At 39.7% G+C, this 27,794-nt stretch overlaps 1 protein-coding gene across 2 annotated transcripts in view; it reads left to right on the top strand.

The window, feature by feature from the left end:
• igsf21a (immunoglobin superfamily, member 21a) overlaps positions 1-27,794 on the top strand; it is a 218,651-nt gene that overhangs the window by 115,037 nt on the left and 75,820 nt on the right. For both annotated transcript variants that reach the window (XM_078247520.1, XM_078247518.1), the window contains exons 3-4: positions 5,774-5,895; positions 15,144-15,262. In XM_078247520.1, the coding sequence (XP_078103646.1) occupies positions 5,774-5,895; positions 15,144-15,262 (241 nt within the window). The remainder of the gene's footprint in view (positions 1-5,773; positions 5,896-15,143; positions 15,263-27,794) is intronic.

Raw genomic sequence — 27,794 nt, 5'->3', positions numbered from 1 at the left:
TAAGAGGTAGGGCCACCAATGCTGCTGGATCTGCTTACTGAATGAAGATCAACATTACACAGCACATCCACAGACAACAGCCATCACTTATGGACCTCCTCAGTCAGCAGGCATGCCATATCAACACCTCAGCGTTCCACCTAGTTACACTTGGCAGCTCTAAGTGCTGCAGACTAATAAAGTTAATACACAATGCACTTTTATCCTGCAGCATCGTATTTTGTCTGGTTTATTACACTGTTTTAGGTAGAGCACTTTGCAACACTTTCGTCTGTGTTGTCCCTAGTATATAATGCTTTGTGCTTCATAAAAGCAATGACAGCGAATTTCATCTCTTACCTCACTGGGGCATGGTTCGTTATGGTTGTACCTTAGCACTCCCTTACCTCGCATACTGCATAACTCCCAGTGTGCACTGCTGTTGTCTGCCTGTTTGTTACTGTAGCTCAAAGGTTCTTTGCCTATCTTTTAATATACCATATGTGAACATTTATCAAGCTACTCAACACATTTTATTGTTTACAGGATAAGCACGAGATGCATCATTTGGTTTTCAACAAGGTCCTGACAAGACCTTACAACTCACAAACTAGAACAAGAAAAACTTGTGTAACATAATCAATGTTATAAAACATATCCAGTTAAAAGTACAAACATAAACAGAGAGAGATGTAAAAGTAACTTATATTTCAAACATGAACAAAAGGTCTTCTTGCGTACAGCAATTATACCAATTTCACAAGTAAGACAATGCCTCCCAATGCCTCCCAATGCCTCGGCGCTGTTTCAAAAAGACACTTTGTGAGATAATAATATTAGGCAAATTAGCACGGATATGAAGGGAAGTGCCAAGTCGGTTCATGCTCTGATCATCTCTTTTGTTGCTGCTTGTCTAAGTCTTTAAATGAGGGACTGAATGGGAATAAATCTCATTAGGATATTATTTGAGAGCCATGCTGCAGTTCATATTATGGACGTGTTAGACTTGTAGATTTAGATCACAAAGAAATGTTCGTAAAATATGAATGAACATTTCTTTAAAACCATTATCATCTACTTATAAGACACCATGTGAAGAACATACTGCTATTCCTCAACCCTGTCTTAGCATAACGTTAACGCCATGAGGTCCTCCATATCACATGGAGATTAGAATATCTTTAGAAATGCCACACATTTCATATTTCATCTCTCTTCCCGACCAGCTTGAAAAAATACTATAAAAAGACCTGCTGTAGTGATTCTTTGAATGCTGCCTGAAATTATGAAGCAGGATCCAGGTTGAATCTCTCACAGTTGGCCTGCAGTGTGTTAGCTGAATTTCCTCCATTGCCTGCTGATGCAGCTGCAGCCTATAAATAGGCCAACCCCAGACAGGCAGAGGGAGGAGGGCTATGGTTAGCCCCTGAGACCCAGTCCTAATCTGACCCCAATAATGGGCAGCATCATTAGAGAGTCAGCTAAGCTGGCTGGTCACGAAGGATACAGGGGGCCCTCTGTCTGGAGAGATCTTGGCATTGTTACGTCTCGGGAGCCCCACGGGACTCTGTTTTGAGCACCTTCAAACTCACCCCATTGTCAGCTACCTCTCGTGGACTCTTCTATTACCTGCTGTTTATTCCTTCAGCCAATATCCACTATCTGCCACAATACAGACAAGGGAGGGGTAGCTCAGTCTCTAGCACCCATGTCTGTCATTTCATATCTCCAGATGGCTGAGGGTTGGAGAGGTTTGGTGCCTCTGTGCCTCATGTGCATTGCATGGCCTGGATTCAACAAAGCAGTTGTAGCAAAGTGTTGCTTCCCCCAACGGTGCTTTTCTGCAATCAAAGAGTATTCATCTCCCTCTTGCCCTCCCTCTTATACAGCCATTTTGGCACAGTTTGGCTCTCTTTTTTCCCCTCTCTCCCTTTTTCTATTTCTTCCATAGTCAGCCATTTATACCACAAACAGGTCCCCTTGTGGGGATAGGGAGACATCCACTGATGCACAGATTCTTTTGGATTTATTACACAGGGGTTTACGGGTCAGTCTTAATTAAGAGGTGAAATCATTAAGGAGGGATAGATAAAGAGAGGGTGCCACAGACATGACCTGTCTGAGGCAGAAATCTCCTCTCTGGTCTTTATGGCTTCTAGACAACCAGAAATTTGACACCTGCGTTATCCACCAGGTTTTACAGGGAGAGGATGGAAGCAATTGTAATGCATGTTGGATTAGAAAATGTCTCCGACTCACCTGTGTACTTCTACAGCAGAGTATTTTTTGGTATCTGTTTATGAAGCTTGGTAAGGGGATTCGTAAACCATTGCTTAAAGCAGATGCAATTGCTAATCTGTGCAAATAAGCACAGTCACGTCTTTTTTCTTTCACTGTTAATTGGTTAGATGGGAAATAAATGACTTTGAAATACTGATAATATGAATGCCACATGCAGTCTTTGTTTGATCTGAATTAATGATTAAACTAATGGAAAAAATGCCCAATCCCTTTTAAAGAGATAATCCACAAACTCATGTATCTTTTTCAATTCTTCTTTATTGCTGTTTTTTTCCCCCCCCCACCACATTTCGAGGAGATCACTTGGCAATTAAACACTCTGATGTCTTTTCCTCCTGAATTGTGGTAATGATGTTTGAGTTTCTGTCTGTGGAATGCTTTGTCTTTTTCAGCTCTGCTAGCTAAGGTTATTGCTGCTCACGCTTACTACCAAGTTCTATTTCTGCCAGTGGAAAAGGTTTCACTTACTGTGAATACAAGGATCTTTGCTGGAAATCACCTACAGCTTACACTGTGTACTATGTCTGTGGTTATGTTTTTCAAAAGAAACGGCGCATACAAGGTTTCTGTTAGAAAAGCTTTATAGTGAGCCTCTAAGGTTATTTAATTTAGTTAAGCTTAGCTCACAAACACATACAGCAGGTCATTCTTATAAAAGGTCTATGACATCTTAGACCTGCCCAACACCCAACACGTGAGGACTTTGAACAACTACCTTGAGGCCATCGTGTTAGGGCCATCTAATTGTTAGGTTACTCACAGCAAGCTAATTTAACAAACCAGCCCAATTAAATTTTTGCATGTGACTAAAGACTAAATTAGTCAACATATTTTTGTATTTTTTAAAGATGATAGATGATAATTTTTTGGGGCATTTTAGGCCTTTAATTGACAGGACAGCTGAAGACAGGAAAGGGGGGAGAGAGAGGGGGGGAATGACATGCAGCAAAGGGCCACAGGTTGGAATCGAAACCCATGGCCACTGCAGTAAGGACTGAGCCTTTGTACTGTACATGGGGTGCACACTCAATCAAGTGAGCTACCAGGGCGCCCCCATATTTTTTTATTATTAATTGTTTTAGCAAGCATGCTGATGACACGTGTTAACATGGTGAGCAGACCGGGTTGAAATATTACTCTTACCTGCTAACAAGCTAAAACGTTTTAAACCCAGAATTGATAAAATGTGTCAGTGCCATGTGTGAAGTCACACAGTCAGTTGTTCACAGCCACTGTTGCCTGAAGGCTGAACACTTCAATGGTTGCTATAGGTCAGCTGAAAGGCTACTATTGATTTGCAGAATGTGTACGTGCCAACACGTGCATGTACGTACTGTACGGTACATATGCGACATACAATGTTGGCTGTCCTGTTGCAAAAATGATGCTTTTGCAAAGCATTTCCAATGATTTTTGTGTGTGGTTTCTTTAGTTTGATGTGGTTCTGTGATTTGGATTTAATGATTAATACAGTTCCCCAAAACCCTGGTATACAAATAAAAATGTGAGAGTTAAAATTTCAACAGCTGCTTACATCTTAATGATGCATAACCCCAAAACTAAATTTGACTTATTTGTTTTTGTGAAAGACTCCAGATTGCTCAAAACAAACAAGCAAGGAAATAAATAGCATTAATAAAATGATTTAAACCTTGTGGTAGCAAATTATTCTGACACTGAAAAGATCATTTTTTTCAAAGATTGCAAATAAAAATGAGGAAAGTTCTTTTGTAGAATGGAAAGATATTTGGTTTAGTCTCAAAACTGCTTTCTCAAGCACTATTCCTGTGTGAAATTGCGAAAGATATATGTTACTGGAAATGAACCATTCCAATTTCATTAACATTTTTGCTGCATAATTTGTCTTTATAAATGGTTGCACCTTATTGTACTAATCTGTAATGTATATCACTTCATGTCTCTGTGACATCTCATTATTAATCCAGTAAAAATGTGCTGCCTCTCAGCCTTCCAAACAGGTGTCATACATCAAGAAAGTTAAGGGTGGTATTCGTATTAAGCTCTGTTGAACCGTTGCGACATTAGGTGTACAGCCATGTCAGACAGAAATGTCTCTTGACTACCTATGGTGATGTTTCTAAAAGGTACATCACTGTAACATTGGTGGCACAAGACTGGGTGTTTGGAAAGCACAATTTCCAAACATGGCTTTCCTTTTAGAAGGGCTGACCCCTGCCTGTTGCCTCTCCCTGTTCTGTAGCTCAAAACAAAGTCACATCATTGCTGGGTGTCTACACCGAGCAATGATGTGAACTCTGTGTGTGAACTGATATTAAAAAATGAACAGATGGCCTCAATACTCTCAGGTCCTTGACACAGGTGCAAGAACCTTTCTTAACCAAATGGTGTCATAAAAGTCTAACATCATATCCTCAAGTGGAGAAATGCTTTAGAAAAAGGCTTGCAAGGTATTGGTATTCTAAATCTGTAAAACTATAGTATATATATATATATATATATATATATATATATATATATATATATATATATATATATATATATATATAATATATATAATATACAAAAGCCTTCCTATTATTGGTTACAGGTGATTTATTTCCACGCTCATGCTTTTGGTTGTTTCAGCATTGTGGACTCCCTGTGCAGTACCACTTAGCAAACTAAGCCTGAGGCAGTGGGCTTTCTCCAGAGGCAAGAGGTTATATTACCCCACATTCACAGGGAACAATTGTTTGCTTATATAAATACAATTTGGCTTTGTCTCTTCATGAGGCGATGTGTACATTATACATTATACAGAATAATCTTTAAATGCTTTGACGTTGTTTACTTCACTGAAGGGATTGGATTGAATCAGAACGATAGCATCTTCACTGGCAAATGGAAGAAGGATGCCTGGCCCACCAACAATTTCCTACTTCAAAGCAGCATTAGTGGCTCCATTAAAATCCTGTCACCCTTTTTCCTTTATGGCTGTCTGTGGCTTCTGAGGAGCGGAGAAATCACAGTCATTCAAATGCTAAGTGACTTTAACACTCCTGTGAATATTAGAAAGGAAAGAACTACTCCATCATCTGCCATGCACACAAAAAGATGAGACCAGTGTTTTGAATATCCTATCCCCCCTACCTCTGCAGTATCTCGTCACATGCCATTACCTCTGCAGAAAGCAGAATGCTTGACACATGCATAAAACTATACTGTGTCAGTCTTCATTAAGACTTAACCATGTGCACGAACACATACCGACAGCTGCCTAACAGACTGTCTCGATGATGTTATCATGTCAGCAGGTTTTCAATCCCTTGCTTTTAGACGTTATAAGGGGTGATCTTATCGTGGCTGCAAATGAATCAATGAGGTAATTACAGGCAGCAGCACTATCTACACTCCAGGCCATGGGACAACAGTTGATGCGTAGGAGGAGCTCCAGGGGCAAAAAGGGTAAACCCTGTCCCATCCATCATTAGAGGAATCATCTTATTAATTGCTCTCTCTTTTTGCTTCACAGGTCACAGATGGAGGGACCATCAAGCAGAAAATCTTCACCTACGATGCTATGTTTAATACCAATTACTCTCACATGGAGGACTACCGCCGGCGTGAAGACCTCGTGTACCAATCAACCGTCCGGTGAGCCTCAAAATCAGATGGTTATAATTCAAAACAAGATTACTTACTTGCTCAACTCTGCTCGTACTGTGTTACCTGCTCATCCTGTGTTGCCTGCTAAACTTTAAACTTACTGTATAATAAAATAACTTCTTGAAACCGTGATAGTAAATGCATCAAGATGAACGGCTCTGTGCTACTCAACCTTTATTCCAAGAGCCATCTGCTGCTGGTCAGACTAGGCCAGCATGGAGTGTCATAGGGGTTAGGGCTTTATTACATGAGAACAGGAGGCATCAGCGGACTCTAATCAGCAACTCTGCTCAGGATAAAGAGTCTCGTGTTAAAGATTTAGCTAACATCTGGCCACGCTGGTCCTTATTCCAGACCCTCTGTGGAGGAAGGTCTGGCAATGCAAGACTACTTTGATCCACACTGTGTATGCATTAACAGGTTTTTACGGAGCCAGAGCAAGAGATGGAGAAAGAGAGAATAGTAGGACGGGGAGTCATCTGGCTCTGGTTGGCTTGATTACACGTTTAATGCGTCCTGGGGACTGTCTTCTTTTACCCCAGGCCTCAACAATACGGCTGTCAGCTGTCTGCCCGTCTCGTCATTTCTTTCTCCCTCTGCTCTGGCTCTCCCACTGCAAAAATCCCTGTCTCCATGTTCAACAACACAAAGGAAGTGCTGGCTATACATCGCACCTACCACTTAATTTAAAACTGGAAGGCCTCACTCTTTGCATCCTTTTGTAACGATCCTACGCTCATCGTTTTCTTTCATGATATCTTTGTCATGCTGCTTTTCTTTGATTCCGCTCATCTACATTCCTACCCCTTTGTGTGTCTTTTTTCCCTTGAACCCTATTTCTTTTCTCATGTGTGGTATGGCTGCCCAGCTGAGGATGATTTATCTGGACAATCCTACTACCCCTTTGGGAGAGTAGGCATCATCAAAATGGAATGGCGCACACACTTACATGCACACATACATGATGGCAACATAAATGCACACACAAACAGAAAACATAACCACCCCCCCCCCCCCACCCATGTCCAGACGCACACACACACACACACACACACACACACACACACACACACACACACACACCAGAGAGGGAAGGGGATTTCAAATGAATCAGCATCAGCAGTTGGATGCTACCTCCACTGACCTCTATCTGGATCTGTAACTGAATGCTTAGCCTGTGATAGTCAACCAGAGAGACATCTGGACTGCTGCCACAGTCACACTATTCTTCCAGTGAAGAAAAAATTCTGTCCCACTGTCATGGTGTAACACAGAAGCTCAACACTACTAAGAAATGCAAAAGCTGAATTTTTCCTCGCCACAATCTCCCATTTCCACCTGAGAATGGTAGATCTGCTTTACAAAGCCTTAGCAGTCTGACAAATCCACTTGAAAAATGAATGCCTCAATATTCTGTATCATTTTTAAACTCAGAACATTTTGTTGAGAACTATATTTTTAGCTTTTACCTTTTTTTTCCTTTTGTAGAATACTTTTTCCTCACAGCAATATGTGATTGTAGTGCTATAATAGAGTAACAGTAAAAGAGATTTTTTTTGTCTCCTCACATGAAATGCTGGCTTTTAATTGACGGTTGATATTGACTTCATCTCAGTCTTTGACAGCTATTAGTCACAGTCTTTCAAAGACTGGAAGCAGCTGTAACTTTCCCTGTATTAAAGTGCCAATGCACAGATTAGTCGTTGTAAGACTAATGACAGATCTTGTATGTAGCTGATGACACTTGAAGTTTTGAGGACCTCCAGTATTCAAGCTCAACTAGTGAGAGCAAGCGTATGCTACTTTTAAATTGCCATAAAAGATGAATGTAGCACATGAAGGACATTCAATGGTTTGTATGGTAGAGACATTTCTGTTTAACTTATGCTTGTGGGTTTGTGTATGATTTCTTTCCCTTGCTCTCTCACATGCACAGACACAAAATATGCCGTTAGTTCGAATTTAAAATTACCTGCGGTTCTGTGTTCCTTACAAGCAACCTCTTGAGGTTGTGCATAAAATGACTTTTCTCTTTTAGAAGCAAAAATGGATGTAGCATGATGTGGGAGAAGGTCAGGACGGATGGTTGGGTATTTTAAAAGTGTCTGATGTTAAAACTGGAGACGGCGGTTCGCATCCTGTCTCCTGCCAACAGTCATTGTTGGTTTCTTTTAACCATGTTCACATCTTTCCCCATTGTAAAACAAGATGTGGAAGATCAGAAATCCCATCCTATGATTTTTTTTTTTTTGTCATGACCAAGTTCGTAAGACATGACACAATATGGAGATACACAGTTTTTAAATCGGAAAGTGGATAGCCTACATCCCATGTTCTTAAATTGTATCCCTGTTTCCTTCACTTGCTTTCCTTCCTCGAGTCTTAGTCGTTCCACCGAGGAACCACGGGATATACGCTAGGAAAACATGGGAGGAGAAAGGAAACAAGGAAATGTGTTTTCAGAAGGATCACCATACTATTAGAGAGAAGCAGCACCATACTATTACTGAACATGGAAAGGAACAGGACAGGAAAAGCATACTAAAACTTTAGTGTTGAGTGGAATCAGTATTATCAGTGTGTCTGCAGATGGATGAGTGGTTAGGTGATGAATGAAAGGTGTTGTACAGTGTAACACCTAAACGAGTAACAAGGCCAAAGCCAACCAAACAGACCAAAACAAATTTCAAAATAAAACACCCAGATTTATGATGATTTTGGCTGTCTTGACTTCTCAGCCATGTCTAGAGCGAGACATGCCATCAAGCACACGGAGAGAGAGACAGACGGACAGACAGATAGAGTCACACACACACACACACATGGGGAGCGATAGAGACGTTCTGTAGGGTGAGGAGGGTGGAGAGGAGAAGGGTCGCTTTGTGACCGCCTCAGAGACATGCTCATTTGGTATGAACAGCTAGGCGCGCAATCAGGCACAAATCTATGCTTCACGGCTCTTCCGCGTGCACTGTGTTGCTGCTGTGAGACTCCTGGGAGACTGGTCAGGTGCTCCCAGTTGCAGTGATTGACTCCGCCCAGGGACCTGCAAGACAACACAGACAACAGAGAAACGCACACAGCAGGCCCTGCTATAGCAGGAGGGCCGTAACACAGTCAGATGGGTCTTTTTGGAAGGCAATGACAGACAACATATCATGTCGTAGGTACGAGGAAGTGTTAATAATACCATTAGAGCTAATCTGATATCCTGCTCCACCTGCTTGTGGCCTGCTGTCACTGCAGTAGCTGCTGGTACCAAGATATTTCCTGATGATATGATACCATTAATAAATAAATCAGTTATGTGTGCTGGCTAATGTTCATAATCCCCTATACAATGCAGATTGATCACTTAATGAACTATTGATCCACTTGTAGGAATAATAGCTTTATATTAATATAAGTATATTTTTTATATAAATGTATAAACATTATATTAAAGCTTAATATACATTTGTTAGCTTACGATACAATTACAAAACATTTGTATTATGTTAGACCTGAAATAAATAAATGTTAGGGACAGCAGATGTAAAATAGCCTCCGGGCTAATTCTGGCACATTTTACATTTATTTATGTATTATTAGTGTGCGTTGTCCCTGATAAATAAACCTGAAATAAAACTAAATAAGCTAAGTCCCCACTTACATTGGGAGTCTTTTGAAAAGGCACACGTCGTCTAGTATTTTCTCAGAAGACAAATTGAGAATATGTCTGATAAAAGTCTTCAAGTGGCAGTTCAAAGTGCTATTTTGCATGTCAGCCCATGGCATGTTGCTCGTGCCAGAAGAAAAGAAAAGATCCAGGTTAAAAATAAGGGCAAACGATACTATGTGGATAAAAAGAAATACTGATTTGGTAATCTGAACTGCCAGTCAGACAACTCAGTCAAACTCCCCGCTGTATACGCAAGACTGACAGAAAGCTAGCCATGTAATGTACTGGTATGTACTGTAAGATATATTTTTAGGTATTGATAAATAAAGTATTTGCGTCTTAAATTGGTAATGAATAATGAGCGAGACATAACCTATTTAACGCACAGTAAATGGGGCTTTAGAGCTTCTGTAATCACCGAAACATCTGTTTTTTTGGTGAGGTTTCTTTGATGGCTCTTACTCTCGTTCCAGTAATACCTCCATGCTTTTTACCTATTTATCACTGAGTTCCCCTCTTTGCATGTGTGTGGATTTGAATCCAATGAATGCAGTATGTATAGCAAACAGCAGAACTAGAGCTTTGTGGATAAGAACAGAGAGATGAGCTACATCAGCACTTAATATAACAGTCTAATAACAGACAGCACAAAGCCAATCACACCTCCCTTGGCACTCAGAGAATCGCAGCATTATCCTCGTCATTTTGGGTCATGCTCATTTCTCAAAGAATGAGAACATGAGAAATTACAAAGCTCTCTTTACATCCCGTCCTCTAGGCAGTTTGCCTCTTTTTTCCATCAAATGTGCACTGACTTACAGTCAGTAGTCTTGACCCATTAACCAATGTTCAGGCCAATAATTTAATGCACAGATTGACTGGATGAACTATCAGACGCCGCTCTGTCAAGACTGCTCTTTTTCACTCTCCATCCAGACAGTTTCATTTGCTTGCATTTGTAGGCAGGAGGAGTTCTGCAGGGAGGCCTACATAACAGGAAAGAGCTTTCAGATGCAAGTCCTAGGGGACAATCGATCTCTTTTTGCGGTGTGCTGTTTTTGCTACTCCTCCACGGGGGCCCATTGCTATCGATCTCCACCATGTATGTGCTGTTTTCTGGTGTACAGGGGAGAGTTTGCAGTGTGTTTAATGTGGTTTGCTTGAAATTGTTTATTCAATTACCTAATCACTTGATTGCATATTAACCACATGCAAGTTGTGCTGATATTAAGTTTTGTTTGCAAGGCTGAGGAAAAGGCTTGTATTTTTAGTTTTCAGAATCTACCTTGGTTTGTGTCATTGCTAATCAGCTATTTACAACTCACTGATTAATGAGTCCTGCAGTTTCAAAACAAAGTAAAGGACTAAAGGATTCAAAGAGGCAATGAAACATGAAAACAAATGATAAAAGAAGGAGGCGTGTTGGGGAGAAAAATGTGTGGGGTTGGGGGCCAAGAAAGTAGGGTGGAAGATACAGAGGGAATTGTAAGGTAAAATGTGAACTGTCAACAGGAAACCTGCTCTGCACAAAGGTAGACAGTAATGGTTGTGTCTAGATTGATTGTTGGTGTCCAGTTTGTGTCTGGGAGGGTTGTGTCTAGGTAACCCTAGATTTGTGAAATCTCTCAAGAACTCTGACAAGAATTGCTGCCTGATGACCTATCCTAACCTCAACCATCTTGAGGTTAGGATACTTTTGTAAAATCGTCGGTTGCCATCTAGACATGATCGACTGGAATCACGTATTCGCATTTCCAGCTTACGAACTCATGCTATGTACCCCATGTCTCAATTAGGTCAGTGTCCAACATAACCTCATAACCTGTCTCAGGAAGAGTAGTAGTTCAACTCTGTGGGCCAGATGTACGTACATTTGCAATTATAGCGTTATCAGCGCCATGGCCAACCCGCAGAAAGCGCACGCTGTGATATTTCAGCTTACGTCGTATTTACCAAACCTGCAGTTCATCGGGCAATCAGCGCCTTTCTCTGCCCACTATACCGTAAATTGCACTGTAGCAAAGCGTTAAGTAGTGGTGCTATGATACGGCTGAGTGCAGACTGCGATATCCCCACTGCTGATGCTATGACTGTTTGTAATGATCCTGATGCCAATATTTGTAATGTACCGAGGAGTTTAACAACTGCTGAAATGGAATGTGAACGCTGAGTCGGAGATTCAGTGTCATCTTTGATTTCTTCCAGTAACTGTAATATTGCATGGCTGCTAAATCTGTAACGCTTAATGATTTCGTGTTCACTCAACTGAAAAAGTGTGATCCTTGTGGCAAAAATCTTTTCAGCTCGTCTCCTTGGCCTATCTTCGTCTCGCTCGGATTACTGCTGCCATTTCACCAGGAGGCATATGCGAGGAAAGCCACTTGCGGCTTTTAAGAGGCGGAGAATTTTCACTGCAAAATAGAGGCGCGCTTTCACAGGCGTTTTTTGTACATACCGTGGAATACATAATTAGGCGCACTTTACGATTCTCCTCCCATCTCTTTATGGGAAACTTCCACTTTCCCCTTGACCCTCCCATGAATGCATATGCATGACACGGAAAAGCGCAATTATTCATTTTCAGTCCCCGCGACAGGCAGTCTGCACTTTTACCTCAGTGCGGCCTGTTTGTACATACCTCACCATGCTTTTACGCGCATGTTGCGAAACAAATACGCCTGAAGTGGGCGCAAAAGCGTTACTACATCTGGCCCTGTGTCTCCATAGATGACGGGGGACAGCTGTATGATAACACAGTGCTGCCTCTAGCGCTCCCATCCTGCCCCTGTCAGAGGAGGAAGTTGACACTTAACACATACACACATTCACACCTAAGGATAGATAGGCTCTACTGCAGTATTCTCAGACTGACATTGTTTTTTCGGTCTGCGCTGAGGTGTTTGGGTTCATGATTAAGGTAAGCATATATGTTTACGGCACCCGCAATATCTTTGTGTACGTTGAAGGTTCAGCTAAACTTAATGCCTCCAGCATGAGTTTAAATACACCTACAGGAAGAGAAGGAACTTTTTGTTGTTGTGAAGTTGGGATGGCACTACACTGTACTGTTTAATCCTAAATCCTCGTCAATTAACTTCTGTGTAAACCTGAATATTGGTTGTGCTGCTCCGGAGTTTTTCCTTAACATGGATACATCCAGTGTTAGTATACTGATGTTACTGCAGGACTCAAAACACGCACAAATGCTTCCTAAACAGTTTGCTTAAGTGCTCTGAAAACTATTTACTAAAGTAAAATCACATGGTTATAAATGTATGGCACAGTCGATGCTAGTCCTGAGTTATAGGGATAATCAGGACAATAATCATGAAGACATTTTTTTAAAAATTCCATGTAAATGGTGATTTTATTCCAATTAAGATCTGAAACATTAGCTGACCCATTAATAATGAATGGCACATAGCTGTAAAAAAAAGAGAAGAAAAAAGAGCTTGAGTACTCTCAGAGTCACATGTTCCAATTTTGTGAACAGATTCTCAATGGACTAGCACCTCTGAAAAACATGCCATCAAAGATTAGAGAGGGTGTTGAAAAATGAATTCCACCCGTCTTAATATTTAACAGAAATCGCAATGTTATGAGTACAACCTTTCCTCTTTTTCTGCCCCAAATTCTGATGGATATGTCTTGATGTCAAACTTGTGCAGAATTCTGAAGCAGGCAGCCACTCAGAAATGCTTTGGTTGGGGGTTTCTTTGTGGCCTCCTCACCCTTTTTCCGGCAGTACTTCCATGCCTTGAATTATCTTATCTCTGGGTTTCGTTTTCTGCACTTGTCTTGGTTTGAAACCATGAATGCAGCAGTCAGGATTGAGGATAATAGAACTACGGCTTTGTTTGTAAAAACAAAGCAATGGGCTACATCAGCGTTTACTATAATGTAGCCAGCCAAGACAAAGCCAATTACCTCCCCCACCCGCCACCACAGAGAGATTCACTGTGCTATTCTCATCATTTTTGCACTGTGGTAGAAAAAAAAGAGACTTACTTGACTATGCTTATCCCTCGAAGAAGCGCTGGTGGAGAAAACCTCACTTTATATCCCGTGGGGCTCACTCTTTTTCATATATACTTACGTTTTTCAAACATTTGTTTATGATTGGTTCATTCGGCAAAACTTGACCTTTTTACTTCAAGTTCATGCACTAAAGGCTAGTTCAAAGTTGGTGGTTTTTATTGATAAGCTCAACTTCCCTGGTGAGTCAGAGCTGCAAAAAGTGCTAGTCAGGTTTCATTATTAAGATTTCAAAAGATTGCAGAGAACCATGAAAACACACATAGCGGAGAATCTTTGTCTCATTAGTAGGGCTAAGTTGAAGTCTAGTTTTCACACATTTACATGGTTTAACTTCCCAGCACAACCACTCATTGACTATTAAATGATCAATGTTCAAAGATACAACAAACCAAACAAAAGTACATTAGAAGTGGAAAGTAAATGTATGGCTTTAACATTAGCAATATGAAAAAGCAAAATGTACCCCAGTGTTATCCTTTAAGCTCAGTTGAGGCTGAGTGCCTTGCTCAAGGGTAGTTCAAAGACAGTTGTTGAGCGCGGAGAGAATATATATATATATATATATATATATATAGTGGAAATATATTTGTTGGCACACAGATTTGACTGCTCTCCAAAACAGCTAGCTCCTCTTCTACACACGCACGCACACACGCACACACGCACACATGCACACACACACACACACACAGCTAAACTCATTAAAGCCGGGCTGCTGTGAGCGCCCGCTGTTCCAACAGAGGTCCCCATCTGAAACACCCGGGCGGCAAGGACAATTGTTCCTGTTTTGTGCGAATAAATCACAGGGGCTAAATGTGACTAGTAGTGTCTCACTTTGGTTATCACTGTTGACACATTAGCCAAGTGCAGAATACTGATTCCGTTCCCTATCTGTTTAAAAAATGGTCATCTGCGATCACTGACTGAATAATTGCTGGTTGTTGATGCATTGCACAATTATAGGCCAAAAAAAAAAAACTTACTTAAATTATCTAAAGAAGAAATATTTGTTATAAATTAAAAAAATGTTTACTTAAGTTGTGTTATATTGAGAATACAGTACTTTAGTTGTACGTACTGTTGTACTTTAGATCTGCTTACTGTAAAATTACCAGTATATCATTTACAAACCATTTTGAATTATCTTGTTTTCAGCTTGTGAGATACTTTAAAATGCTACATAACATATAAGCTGGTTGGAAAAGTCATCCAAATAAGGCATATAATCACTTATGACTTACTTAGGTATAGGTGGAGGATTCTGGTCCATTTTGAAATCATATGTTTGGTCTGCATTACATCCTCTTAGTGCTCTGTGGCACCGAATCAGAATAAACTCATAATTTCCCAATGCCATGTTGAGAAGGATAGATCAACAGATAACTGATGGCTTTGTGCTGTGGTAAAGCATTCTCCTTAAACTTGAATATATTAGTACTCATTTACTCAATGTTTTCTGTGTGCATCACTGTGTCAATAGTGATGAAATTCAAAGATTAGTATCACATCATAAACTCATAACTCTTGTATTTTACAGGCTCCCGGAGGTACGGATCTCAGACAACGGGCCTTACGAATGCCATGTGGGCATCTACGACCGGGCAACAAGGGAGAAGGTTGTCCTGGCTTCAGGGAATGTTTTTCTCACTGTTATGTGTGAGTACCACCACTGCACTCTATATGTTAAAGCCACGTTTTTGTACAGTTGTGTTCAGTATTCAATGTATTTCTGGTTAACGCTCAGAAAGCTAAGGTCATTTTTACAGTTCATTGTCCGTCTGGTTTTATTTTCTAAAAAAGCTTCAACCCTGTTGTCTACAGTCAATTTATGAACATTATTTTTTTCAGGAAAAACTGGGCTATTAGAATATTTGTGCTGCAGTGAGATCACTTGAATGTAAAAAAAGGTTGTATGACCTTAAAGACAAATAAATAAATAAAACGGAACATGAATCTCACAGATATCTATTGATATCACACACATATCAATAAAAGCTAAGCCAATCTCCTGTCTAAATCAGTTCCCATATGTATTAGGAGTCACACTGTGAAGAAATAAACAGAACTTATACAGTTGACAAAATATATACATTTTTTCAAAGAAAGTCCAGACGCTTTTGCCCTCATGACATTCACTTATGCCAATAATCAAATAATAATGTCATATTTATTGAAATCACACACACAGCAATGTTCTAAAGCAGTTCTCCTATATATTTGGAGTCATGCAGTGCAAAAATAAACATAATGAACATTATAACTCATGTAAAAGGACAAACTATTTACATTTCTTCAAAAAAGGCCCAAATGTGTGCCACATCTCAAAACATTCTTCTCTGTAGAACGGTAATAGACTGGAGTGACCTATCTTGCCACTCTATAGCCTTTGTTCTCGCTCGGATTTGCTGGAGTGATCCATCTTTCCACTCCATATACTCTTATAAGTATAAGTATACTCCATATACTTATACTTTGTATAACGGACCTGCCTTCCCATTGGTTGAAAGATGTCAACACAGTCTCGCAAAGCATCATGGGATATTCAAAATGGCAGCTAGCATCGAGCTAGCGGCAAAAATGACGGAAAATTGATAAATTATGGACATCAAGTGGATAAATCTTGGATATAAGCGTTTGGATTTATTGCTGAACAACTCCGAAAAGAGGCACAACTTCCAGGCTGGATAGAAAACCTTCTGTAAAGGCTACAAAGACACCCCCGTGATGGCTAACTCCTTAGCTTTTAGCAGGAAAAATCGGCAAGTGGCTAAATTAAACCGTTATCAAATTATCTAAATATTAATCAGAGGTGCAGTTTCGTACGGTACCGTATCGTGGACGATCCATTAGGGCTCTTAAAAGAGTATGCTGGGTTGGGACATGGGTTGCATGGAGAGTGACTGTTCAAAGTCAGCGGCTTGTACAGTATGGCAAAGATTGAAAAGCTACATGCTGTGCAGGCCAGCCAGGAGGAAAAAAAACGCTCTCTTGATCATTCAAAAAAAGTGTGACTTTCTAGTTTTGATTATTGGTCCCCCCCTGTGCCAACCCACTTAAAAAATCCTGGAATCGCCCCAGCTTACCACTCCTGCATTGTTTGCAGTTAGCTGTTTTCAGGGATAAAAAAAACCTCTTAAAAACTCACTGTACTATAACTGCTCAGTACCAAGCAGAAGACAGAAAAAGTTAGCGACTAGCTGTTGAACATTGTGGAACATTTAGCAGCTAAAAAGCCAGATAATTCCCTTACAGTAAGAGACCAAAAACAGAGCTAAAAAAGAGTGAATATTAGACATGCATTCTTCAAGTGGCCAGAAACAGGACTGAATGATATTCTTGCTCCATACTGGTCTGGATGTGCATTTAATGCAACTGTTCAATAATAAGTTGGACAATAATAGTGCTATGTAGTGACAGCTGGTGGAATTTATTTCGGAGGGGGGGGCTATGCCAAAAATTATGCAGACTTTCTGCTGATGCAAAAATACAACCTGTAACACTGAGAAAATGGTGTCAATATAATGTACACAGACACAGAACAGAATATTGTCACTATTTGGTTCCTATCAACCCCAAACAATTTATAAGCTAACTATTGACACATTTCAGTTACTGAACTGAATATAACTAGGCCCATTTTTTATGTTAACTTGCAATATTTCATTTCACAAACATGGTCAGTTCCATTGAATTTCCAATGTGTGTGTGTTTGTTTTTTAATTAATATTTCAGAAAGGTGCTTTAGGTCATTTACACCAGTACGTATTACAAAATCTGTTTGAGAACCGGTGTCGGCTGTGGTTGCCTCAACTCTATTTTCAGTTCACGTTCACGTTCACGTGTAGAATGTCAGTCACTCATCAAAACACTACGGGTGAGATTTTGTGTAACCTATTAATGAGTGTATGTGGAAGCGTCTGTCCGATTCCTCTAGCGCCCTCTATTGACTGCAGCGCTGTAAGATGACATAGTATTACAGTTTTTCTCGATTGCTAAGACACATTTCTGGAAACCCTCACCTATTTTCTCAAAATTGTAAACACAAAACCAAATGCTCAAACTATATTCACAAAACACCTGACTCTGCTGGCAACATCAAACAATGCTTTCAGTTCATACACACAGCCAGTCAATAACTAAACACTACAGAGCATTCATTAGACATTACCTTAAACATTCGAGAACACAGTGCCCATGGCATGTAGTTACAGAAAATCTTTTTTATTTCATATAGTAAACACATTTTGTAATGAAAACAAAAAGTATATCACAACTTTCCCATACAGGGAATATCTTGTACACTGCAAGTAGTTCTAGTAATACACTATTGCATGTCTGGTAACACTTTATAATAATGGTACATGAATAATCATTAATGAATTAACATGACTTCATACATGAAAAAGTCTGAATTCATTCATGTAGTACTTCATGAACTATCAGTAATGTACAAGGATTAATACTATCTCATGCATGACTTAATGCAGGAACAATACGTTAATTAATGCATCAATTAAGGTATTTCAATCATCATGATTTCTGTCTTCTTCAAAAAAACGAACCAGTCAGTGTATATAGTATACATAGATTCTGAAGAACTGTAGTGTTGTAATCATGATTAACTAAACACGACTTCTTCATTACTTCATCATGTTTGTGGCCCTTCAAATAAAGTGCTGGTCCATCTTTAACATTGATAAATAAGATATGATTAATGGTGGCATAACATTTAATGTATTAAGAATTAGGAGTGGGTTGGCAGAAATATACTGAGGTCACAACATTTACACAAAATACAGTATACTGCAGATGCATTCTTATAGTTGCTTTATTCACAACAACATGAGGCACTTAAACACAAATGCCTGAGGACAATACTCACCCAAGTAAGATTTCTATGAATTGTACTTGTTACTAACTTCTAAGTGTCTTAACACCAGAAATGTCTTTTTTAATTTTAATTTCACAAAGATGATTGCTGCATATGCCACCATTAATCATATCTTATTTAATCAATGTTAAAGATGGACCAGGTCAGCACTTTATTTGAAGGGCCACAAACATGATGAAGTAATGTTTAGTTAATCATGATTATAACACTACAATTCAGTTTGTTTAGCCTGTCTCCTAACTACGGATTTACCTATGAAGAAGACATGAACATAATTAATAAATCAGAAATCATGTTGATTGAAATAGCTTAATTGATGCATTAATTAATGTATTGTTCCTGCATTGGTCATGCGCGAGACACTATTAATCCTTGTACATTACTGATAGTTCATAAGTTACTAAATTAATTAATTCATGCTTTTTCATCCATGAAATCATGCATGAATCCATGATAATTCATGTACCATTATTATAAAGTGTTACTGAATGCCTGTATATACATAGGCACTTGTAGAACAATGCAGTAGTCAAACTGCAAAAGGCCAAAGAACAAAGAAAACGAAATGAAAAGCACATGAGGGTTTTACCAAAAGAGTGATTGATTCGACAAATGGGTTTAGGCCACTGAGCATTTGATTCAGAGAATGGGGTTTAGTGTTTTAGCAATTCAGAAAAACTGTAAGAGCCACAACGTTTGCGAGTAGTATGAAAGACCGAAAATCCGCGTAAGGAGGCAGGTTGGGGTGGTGGATGGGTCAAATGACACAGGACTTTCACCCAAGAGACTGGGGTTTGTGTCCCGTTCTTGTCCCGCATGTCAGTTAATCGTATGTCAGGACCCACAGCGTCAAAAAGTGATGCCAAGAGTCACAAGGAAGGGTATCTAAATATGACGCCAAAGGCTAGAAGCTAAAGGAGACTTTCTGCGTCAGTAACAAACGCCAAAGTGTTGTGTGTGTGTGTGTGTGTTGGATATTGCAAATGGCGATCATATGACAATAGTGTGTTCACAACTTGGCCTAAGTGGCCAATAAACAGTTATTGCAGGTTTAAGGTCTCTTGTATCACGGTTCCAAACCTGCATCATACGTCATTGTGTAAAAGAAATATTTGCACACACTCATCATCTATGTTCTCTTCACTCCCATTTATGGTGTTGAAGTATGATAGTCTCTAGCAAACTTGTGTTGGGATAAAACAAATGTTTAATTAATTTAATTGTTCTAATACTGGTGATCAGTTGTCTCACACCAGCCTGGTATGAATTTGAGAACACCTATCAGCTCGTTCTGTTGCATGTCCAGCTTTTGTGTGAAAGCATTTGAAAAATGATACGCCACTCGGATAGATGTTTGCTTAGAAAAGAACACAAAGGCACTACAGACGACAAGTGCATTAATCACCCTCCCCTAATGAATACCAAAGACATTTCATACAGAGGTTGATACAGTTTTGATTATTGTCTATGTTTGCCTTCTCCATTGTGGCTAACTTTTCGTCCTGCTGTCATGACTATCTATGTGACAAGATTTAACAAAAATCTTTTCCTCAAAAATTCAAGTTGATGGGAATTATGTCTTATTGCTGTAACAGTGAGTATTCAGCGTTGAAGAAAGAATATGTTGTCTCGGTGTCCTTGACTTTCCCAGAAGTTACATTTGTAGACCAAACACTTATTTGTTTGTAGAGATGGTCCGATACCATTTTTTGCTTCCCGATACCGATTCCGATACCTGAACTTGCGTATCGGCCGATACCGAGTACCGATCCGATACCAGTGTGTCATATATTTTATTATGTTTTAACAGCTGTATACTACTATCTCTGTATGGATGTGATATGATGTATAACAGCTGTATACTACTATCCCTGTATGGATGTGATATTATTTCTATCTTTGTTGTCAGTCTGGCTCAGGTTAAACTCTTTCTGAAACATGAACAATGAACGCCCCAGAACCTTCTTTTATTCTGCCGTTTGACAGTCAGTTATAACGGAAACACAACATAAATAAACTACTTTAACGTAGATTTTCTTTAGGGCTTTATTACGTGGTATCGGATTGGTGTATAAACTCCAGTACTTCCCGATACCGATACCAGCGTTTTAGGCAGTATCGGAGCCGATACCGATACTGGTATCGGTATCGGAACATCTCTATTTGTTTGTGTGTCTACCGTATCTATCGATCTGTGTGTAAAGCTGTCTGTCAATCACATGGATTTAAAACTGATGAATCTTTGCTTTCTTCAATGTACTTCAAACCTTATTGCCTCTGTAATACAACTACTAGTACCATCACCAGTTACTATGATATCTCATTCAATCACTAGAGGACATTGTGCGCCTGTAGCCTCTGCTCAGTCTGTGCTGTAATTATTGTATTTAGGTCTCCCCAACGACTGCTGCTTTGCTTGCCTCTGATGTATCAATTCAAGCAGCAAAGACATTCTGTCGGTCCTATGGATAATTAGCAATGGTGAAATATCTTCAGTGGAACACCAGAGAGAGACACCGTGTGACAATATTACTCCATTATCACAATCTCTGCCTCTGAGAACAGCCTATGGTTTATGGTTTCTTCTTTTTCCCCTTCTGACTTTGACATTAATTTCTTATTAAGTCAGCCCTTGACCCTCTGTTCTGTTCTATTTGATGACCAATCCCACGCCTCTGTTTGAGTGCTCTCCCACATTGACGTCAGTAAAGGCTTTATCAACGGTAGGGGATTTACTCAGTTAACTTGTTTCAGTGTTGGGTGGGAAAATGTGAGTGATGTAGTCGTGGGATAGTTGGAGCACCCTAACTCAGCTGGGTCTTAAATCACCACTCCACAAGAGAGGAAGAAGAATGGCCTCTGGCATTGTGGCTAATTGCCATCTAAACTGAAACAGAATTATTCATAACCTATTAGGGTGTCAAGTTCAGTGGAAAGTAAAGAAAAAAGTAGAGAGGAGAAAGAAAGGAAAATCTGAGGGGGAAAAAGTTAATTAATAGGAAGCAGTACACGGAGAGTATTTTAATTTTTTAAAGGGCTTCATAAATAAGAATTATCATTTTAATGAATCCCCTGCCAAGAAATTCAATCATCCGGTGGTAAAAGGCTAAACCCTGAACTCTTCGTACCTCTGCTTGCTGTCTTTCACTCTCTGTAAGTTTTTAAAGTTTGCTTTTCTTCTTGTACTGCATGAGCATATGTTGACTTTATTAAGCCCGAGGGCATGAAGAATCCCCCACCCAAGTGACTGTTTTAGCCGTACTATGATGACCAATTTAGCTCATGCGACATCCAATGAATGCAATAAATAATAATACATTTCTTGGGTGACAAGCAAAGCATCGTGTACAATATTCTTAACATTTACACGCTTACAATATCAAAATAATTGGGAGTATTCTGTTTGTTTTTATCTAGTTTAATGTTCAGTATACACCATATCCCCTGGACAATTGCGCCGACAAGCTTTTATCTTGATAATGAGGAACATGAATAACATGCAACACCAAGATGGTTCAATAACTAGGGCACTTTATTATGTACTGTGTTAGATACATTCTATCCCTTAACCTGAATGAGCTGTCATGGTGCGCCTGTGCCTGTAATTGTAATTATTGACGCATTACTGTATGATAATTGATGATGAGGTTGTTATCAAAGTTCAAAATCAACATGTGAACTGAAAGCTTTTGGATGAGGAGTTCAGAGTGAGAACATGCTGAAACAAGCTGATGGACAGAATCCTTATCAAGAAATTGAATTTACTGTCAAATCATCTTTAATCTCGGTCTGCAGAGGATACTTTCAACAAGATGTATATACAAAGAATTGACAATCTAATACAGCTTGGCCTTTTGACTAGCACTCCCTCTCTGTTATAGTTTAAATGACGAGGGCTCAGTTCTTTGACATTAGGACCAGAAACTTAAATGTGATTACCATGTTTTCAAGAACTTAATTTTTTCATTAATTAAGACGTAGTACATCATATTCATAAGAGTCTGACATATTGAATGTACAGTGCTGGGATAAAGCCTGCCATCAAGCAAGTATCTTACCTCCCCTTTCACCATCTCCACTGTCATTTTGCAAGGGCACCTTCGCCGCATCCAGAACTTAGTGCCGCCCAAGCTGATTGTGATTGGTTTAAAGGATTCAAACATGCGTTCCCCCCCATCCCAGAATAAATAAGCGTAGTAGCCAGACAATACTCTAGCGCTGACACAGCGGTGTGGAGATAGGTCTGGCTCTGCAAGACTATATTCATAGCAACCATTGCCTATTGCTGTTGGTTATGGGTGATGTAGATGTTCTTTCACCTTGGTTAAACTTGAAAACACATCCAGTCTGCTTAGAGCAACAGGGTTAAGGATTGCGAAGGTTATTGGTTGCAAAATGTTACGTAACTGTGTACGTTGCATATCATTTTTCAACAATATAATCTCCTTTCTTTGCCTTCGTAAAAGAAAACTAAACAAGAATATGTAAAACATGTTTAAGTATTCGGAAGGTTTTCTATTTCAGAAAAGGCTTTGTCAAAAATAATAGCATTATAGCATGTGAATTGTGTTCCCACCAAACTGTATACTTTGGTTTAACTGCAAGTATCTTAAACCCCATGATACTCCTACACATTTAAGTAAGGTTTTGATACAATCAAAGCAATTGTAATATCAATGCAAGTCATTGTGAAATAACTTGAGTGTATGAGTTCACTTCAGCAAATTACAATAATTGAGAGCTGGCTTTTGAACTAAAAAGGATTGGGCACATTTCAGATCTTTAGTTGTGTACTTTCAAGAATTCATGTTGTGCATTTAGTCTGTGTGGTAGTTGTGTAAGTGCACTTACAAGAGACATGTTTAGCCAGCAGAAAATAGGTGATGTTATTACAGTATAATTGCTTCAGTATACTGTTATTTCAACACTAATGGATAGACCCCTGACCCATCACCACCAATCACATAAAATGGATATTTTATTCTGCAAACACTGACATATCCATCCCTGTAAAGCTAAGGTCATAATATCCAGCTTTGGAGGGTGAAAGAAATCAATACCTCTTTTCCCAGTGGTAGAGAGGGGGTCATTATTTGTTATTACCCAAAGTTATTTCAATGCGACATTCCAAAGATTACAAGGAAATGTTATTTGTCTCCTCAGAGTGGAGCCTGCCCTTGGAAAGCCAGTGCCTGGTTGATCTGTGCATAGTGTCTGAGGCAACTAAGGTTGTTGTGTTGTTGTCTGTATCAGATGGCCGTTGGGTTGTGACTCCTATGCCGGATGACGAACATCGTAATAGCCCTTGTGTTTAAACATCATGTCACGTAACTCCAGAAATCCTTTCATCTAACCTTTTGTAAAGCGTGAGGATGTAATTTAAAGGATACCCTTCATGAGGCGGCATGGCTGGTATTTATAACCCCTAGAAACAGAGATGAGCGCTAAGGTGTAGAGGGACTAATTACCTTCTCATCCCATAAAACTGGGATTCGCTTCAATAATGGATGCCCGACTTTAATTAAGCGCTGTGTATATTTAGGCGCTCGTTTATAAATGGGTGGGATTAATGGTGTACGAGCCAAGCCCAAAGACGGCATCGCCTGCAGACACAGCAGTTCGCTGTACTAGTAGGAAGAATTTAGAGATTGTGTGCGTCTGTAAGCATGCAGCTTTGCGTGCTTGTATGAAGAGGCTTGTTTGGGTGGCGGGATTTGATGGATTGCCATGGAGCGGTTGTTCCCTCTGTGTCCTGTACTTGCTCGGGAAGTAAGGAGAACATCTTGGCCGACACACAGAGCAACTCAAACACAGTGGCCTAATTCTCAGCTCTAAAAAAAAGGTGTCAAATTGTGTCCGAATAATCAGTTGTATTCTGAAGTGTTTGTCATTTCTTTTAGCATGCCCCAGGTCACCATAGGGGATTGTTCAAGAGTCCTTGATATGATTCTCCATTACTCTCTCATTTAGCCTCTGTGTCACCTTAGTGCTGATCACACTTAGTGTCTTATAGTGTGCTCTCAGCATCACAACCTGTTCAATGGATTTTGTGCAAAAGGGTTTCAGCGGAACGCAACAGCATTCTCTGTTTCATTTTGTGACAATATAGTGCATCAACTGTAATCCACGTGGGATAATATTTTTTTGTATCTTGTTCATGATTAACAGTAACAATACCATAACAGTAATAACATTTAACAGTACAGACTTTCCTCTGAGATCATTTTATCTGGAAATTAGTTCTTTCTTTATAAATTGTGACCCCTGCACGGTCTTTATCACTCCTTACTATTATTATTCAGAGTTGCTGACCTGGAGCAGCTAACAGCACTAATAACACATTTTGGCTTGGAGCCCATTGAAGGGGAAAAAAGAATCAAATGAATCCAAAGAGCAGATGAATTATTAAATGTCTTTGAGCTAAACCCTGCGGTGATAATTGAGGCAAAAATAAACAACCCATGGGCTTCCTCAAGGATTTCTCTACATTGAGTTGTTCTAGTCTATGCTAAAGAATTTCTGTCTGATATAATTTTTTTTCTCTTCCTTCCATGCTGTCAGAGTTTTGTCAGAAAAGTGTCTGTTTTCCTTTTACTTGAAGTTTGGAATCTTTCATTAATTCAGAAGCGGACTTCATCGGACAAACGGTGAAATCCGTTGCAGCCAATTTTCTACAATTAGCTTCAACTGAGTTGTGGCGAAAACTTGCAATTATATTTGCTGCCATTCTGTATCTCATTTGAGGCGGCATTAACAACAAGCCAGTTTTAGCCTCTAGCTTATTCAGTGTCTCATTCAGTTGACATTCACCAGGCACTCATCAGTGGGGCAGCCGATGCGCGCCAAGGCTGTAGCCTCATGAGTAGGCCATCCCCGGAGATTTCACACAGCAAACAAAAACAAGCATCTGATGTTTGCATCATATCCCCTGCTCATATTTTTTTTCCACTAAAAGCCTCCAGAATGAAATATTTTGGCCTAAGATACTGTTCATTAGGTACAACCTGGATTCACTGCATGCACCCTTACAAAAAGGTACCATGGTAATAGCATAGCAAATGAAAATACGTAAAAAATATGATTTGTGTGTGTTATTGTCTGTCTTCTAATTAACTACATAGCAAGGGAATAACCTGACTATTATTATCCAATCACGTCTCCCAATTTCTCAGGGTGGGAAAAGGTCCATCTTTATACAAATAAAACAACATTTATTCTATAAGACAAACAAATAGTAGGCCTTAATGGTATCGATCCTAGCCTTACACTGTCAAGGGTATTCATAGCCTTTGAAATTAAGGATCTTGTCTCTGCTAAATCTTTACAGCATAAAAAATAATTTTAGTTGTTGACTCTGCTCCTCCACAACAGATTTACCATATTCCTACAATGACACTGTTTGAGCTTCATCGTGAGCTCTGTAGGCTAGCAGTTACCTAGCTTTAGTTAACATTTTTAAGCTCATTAAGCTAACAGAATGACAATCAAGGAGGTAAAGATTATAAGGCTTTTATTACAGAAATGTAGTTTAGTTTAACAATTTATATATGCCCTCCTTAACCTCCTCACAGTTACCTTCCCAGCTATCACTAACAGGAAAGGCTAAGTTCCACTACACACCACTACCCACTGTAATCAATACGTCTTGGACTCTAAGTGAGTTAACACATGGCAAAGTTTACACCCATAATTATTTTCACTGTAAACAATTAACGACCACAACACACCTAAGCCTGCCTTGACTGCCTAACTGAGATTTAACCTGTGTAAAAGCTAATTGGTTAGGGAAGCCAGCGGGTCGACAACAACACAAACAAACCAAAAGAAAGGAAAGAAAACTAGTCCCCCCACCCCACGCTAAGGGCAATACCCATATCTTTTTGCTGGCTACCAGCTCACTTGCCAGGGTAGACTGGACAGAAAACATAAACCCCAAAAACAACAAGAAACCAACAAAAATAGTCCCATGAAAAGAGCAGCTAATGGACAATTGATGCTCTGCAGAAAACAAATATTAACACATCTTAAAAACACTTTTAATCCCAACATTAAAATACATGCAGAGGTAAAATAACTAAATGTTACAAATTACACGACTAAACTTTAAAATAACCGGTAGGCTACGTCAATCTACTTCCCTACTGACTACCAGCTGCCTCTAACCCAGCAGGGAAGCAGTTTTGAAATATCAACAATAAATGTCACGTTTTATGCTGTCGAGTGTTAATGTGTGTGACAGACATTCAAACAAAAAAGCACAAAACTCTACCCACACAAAACAGCCTAAAGCTTAGCAGTTGTTCCTGCGCTCGTCTTCCCTGCACACCGACATGGAATGCGATGTGCAGCTGCCTGACTTCACCGGCCTGAACCAAACGTCAAAACCTGCGTTCCTCCTGCAGGTAGCCATACAATATATCTAAAAAAACCACAGGTGCACTTTCCCTTTTTTACTCAGTGCCACCTGCTACATAGACTGGATCGACGACAATTTATTTCCAGGATAATAGCGATGTGTGTTGTCAATGTCTAACTCTGTTCTCTCAGACCACGAGCTAGCTACATGCCGAAAAGAGAAAGTTTTGAAGAACATTTGGATCGTGTAACAAGGCAGGCCTGCTTGGTTCTTTCAGGGAATGATTATGTTTACGGTATTTACTCTCTAACTGGGAGGTTTTGGGAGCAATTGCTGGGAATTTGCTATGGACAGAATACACACAGCGATACAATGGTAAGAGCAAATTACATTTAACCATGCATCCAGCACTTACTCCACAGCGCTGTCAAGATAGGTCTGGCAATGCGATAACTAACTACATCTTTAAGTACCTTATAACAAAATCTTATTCTCAACCCTAATTCCCCGACTGTGGTGTGCACAGAAAAGGACCTGGCAGCAGGTAACCACAATGCGTAAACAGGAAATTATGTTGGAACAACAGGCACAAGCTTTTCTTCAACAACGTATGTGTAAGAGGACAAAGAAGAACACACTATTGGAGTCTGCTGCAACTTTAACGAGAAGAAGACAACGCCTGTTGTGAATGCACGATGGGGTGTTTGCTTTCTTCACGGCTGCAAGTGGAGTGATATTTGAAACGGGTAAAATGCAAAGTTCAGCTTTTATTACCTGAAGCCCGGTTTTATAACAGACATTTCCTGTCGCTATTTCTATGTATCAGACTATTAAATGCTTCCAGTCTGAAAATGTAGCATAAGTTAGCTAGAGTTAAGGAAGGCTCAGTAACAGGTTCTCGTTAGCAAGAGCTGATGTAGCTACAGCAAACTGTAACATTT

This window comes from Sander vitreus, chromosome 4 (genome assembly GCF_031162955.1).
Source record: "Sander vitreus isolate 19-12246 chromosome 4, sanVit1, whole genome shotgun sequence".
Classification (NCBI taxonomy): domain Eukaryota; kingdom Metazoa; phylum Chordata; class Actinopteri; order Perciformes; family Percidae; genus Sander; species Sander vitreus.
Note: the sequence above shows the minus strand (reverse complement) of the source record. Positions and strands in the feature narration are given on the sequence as shown.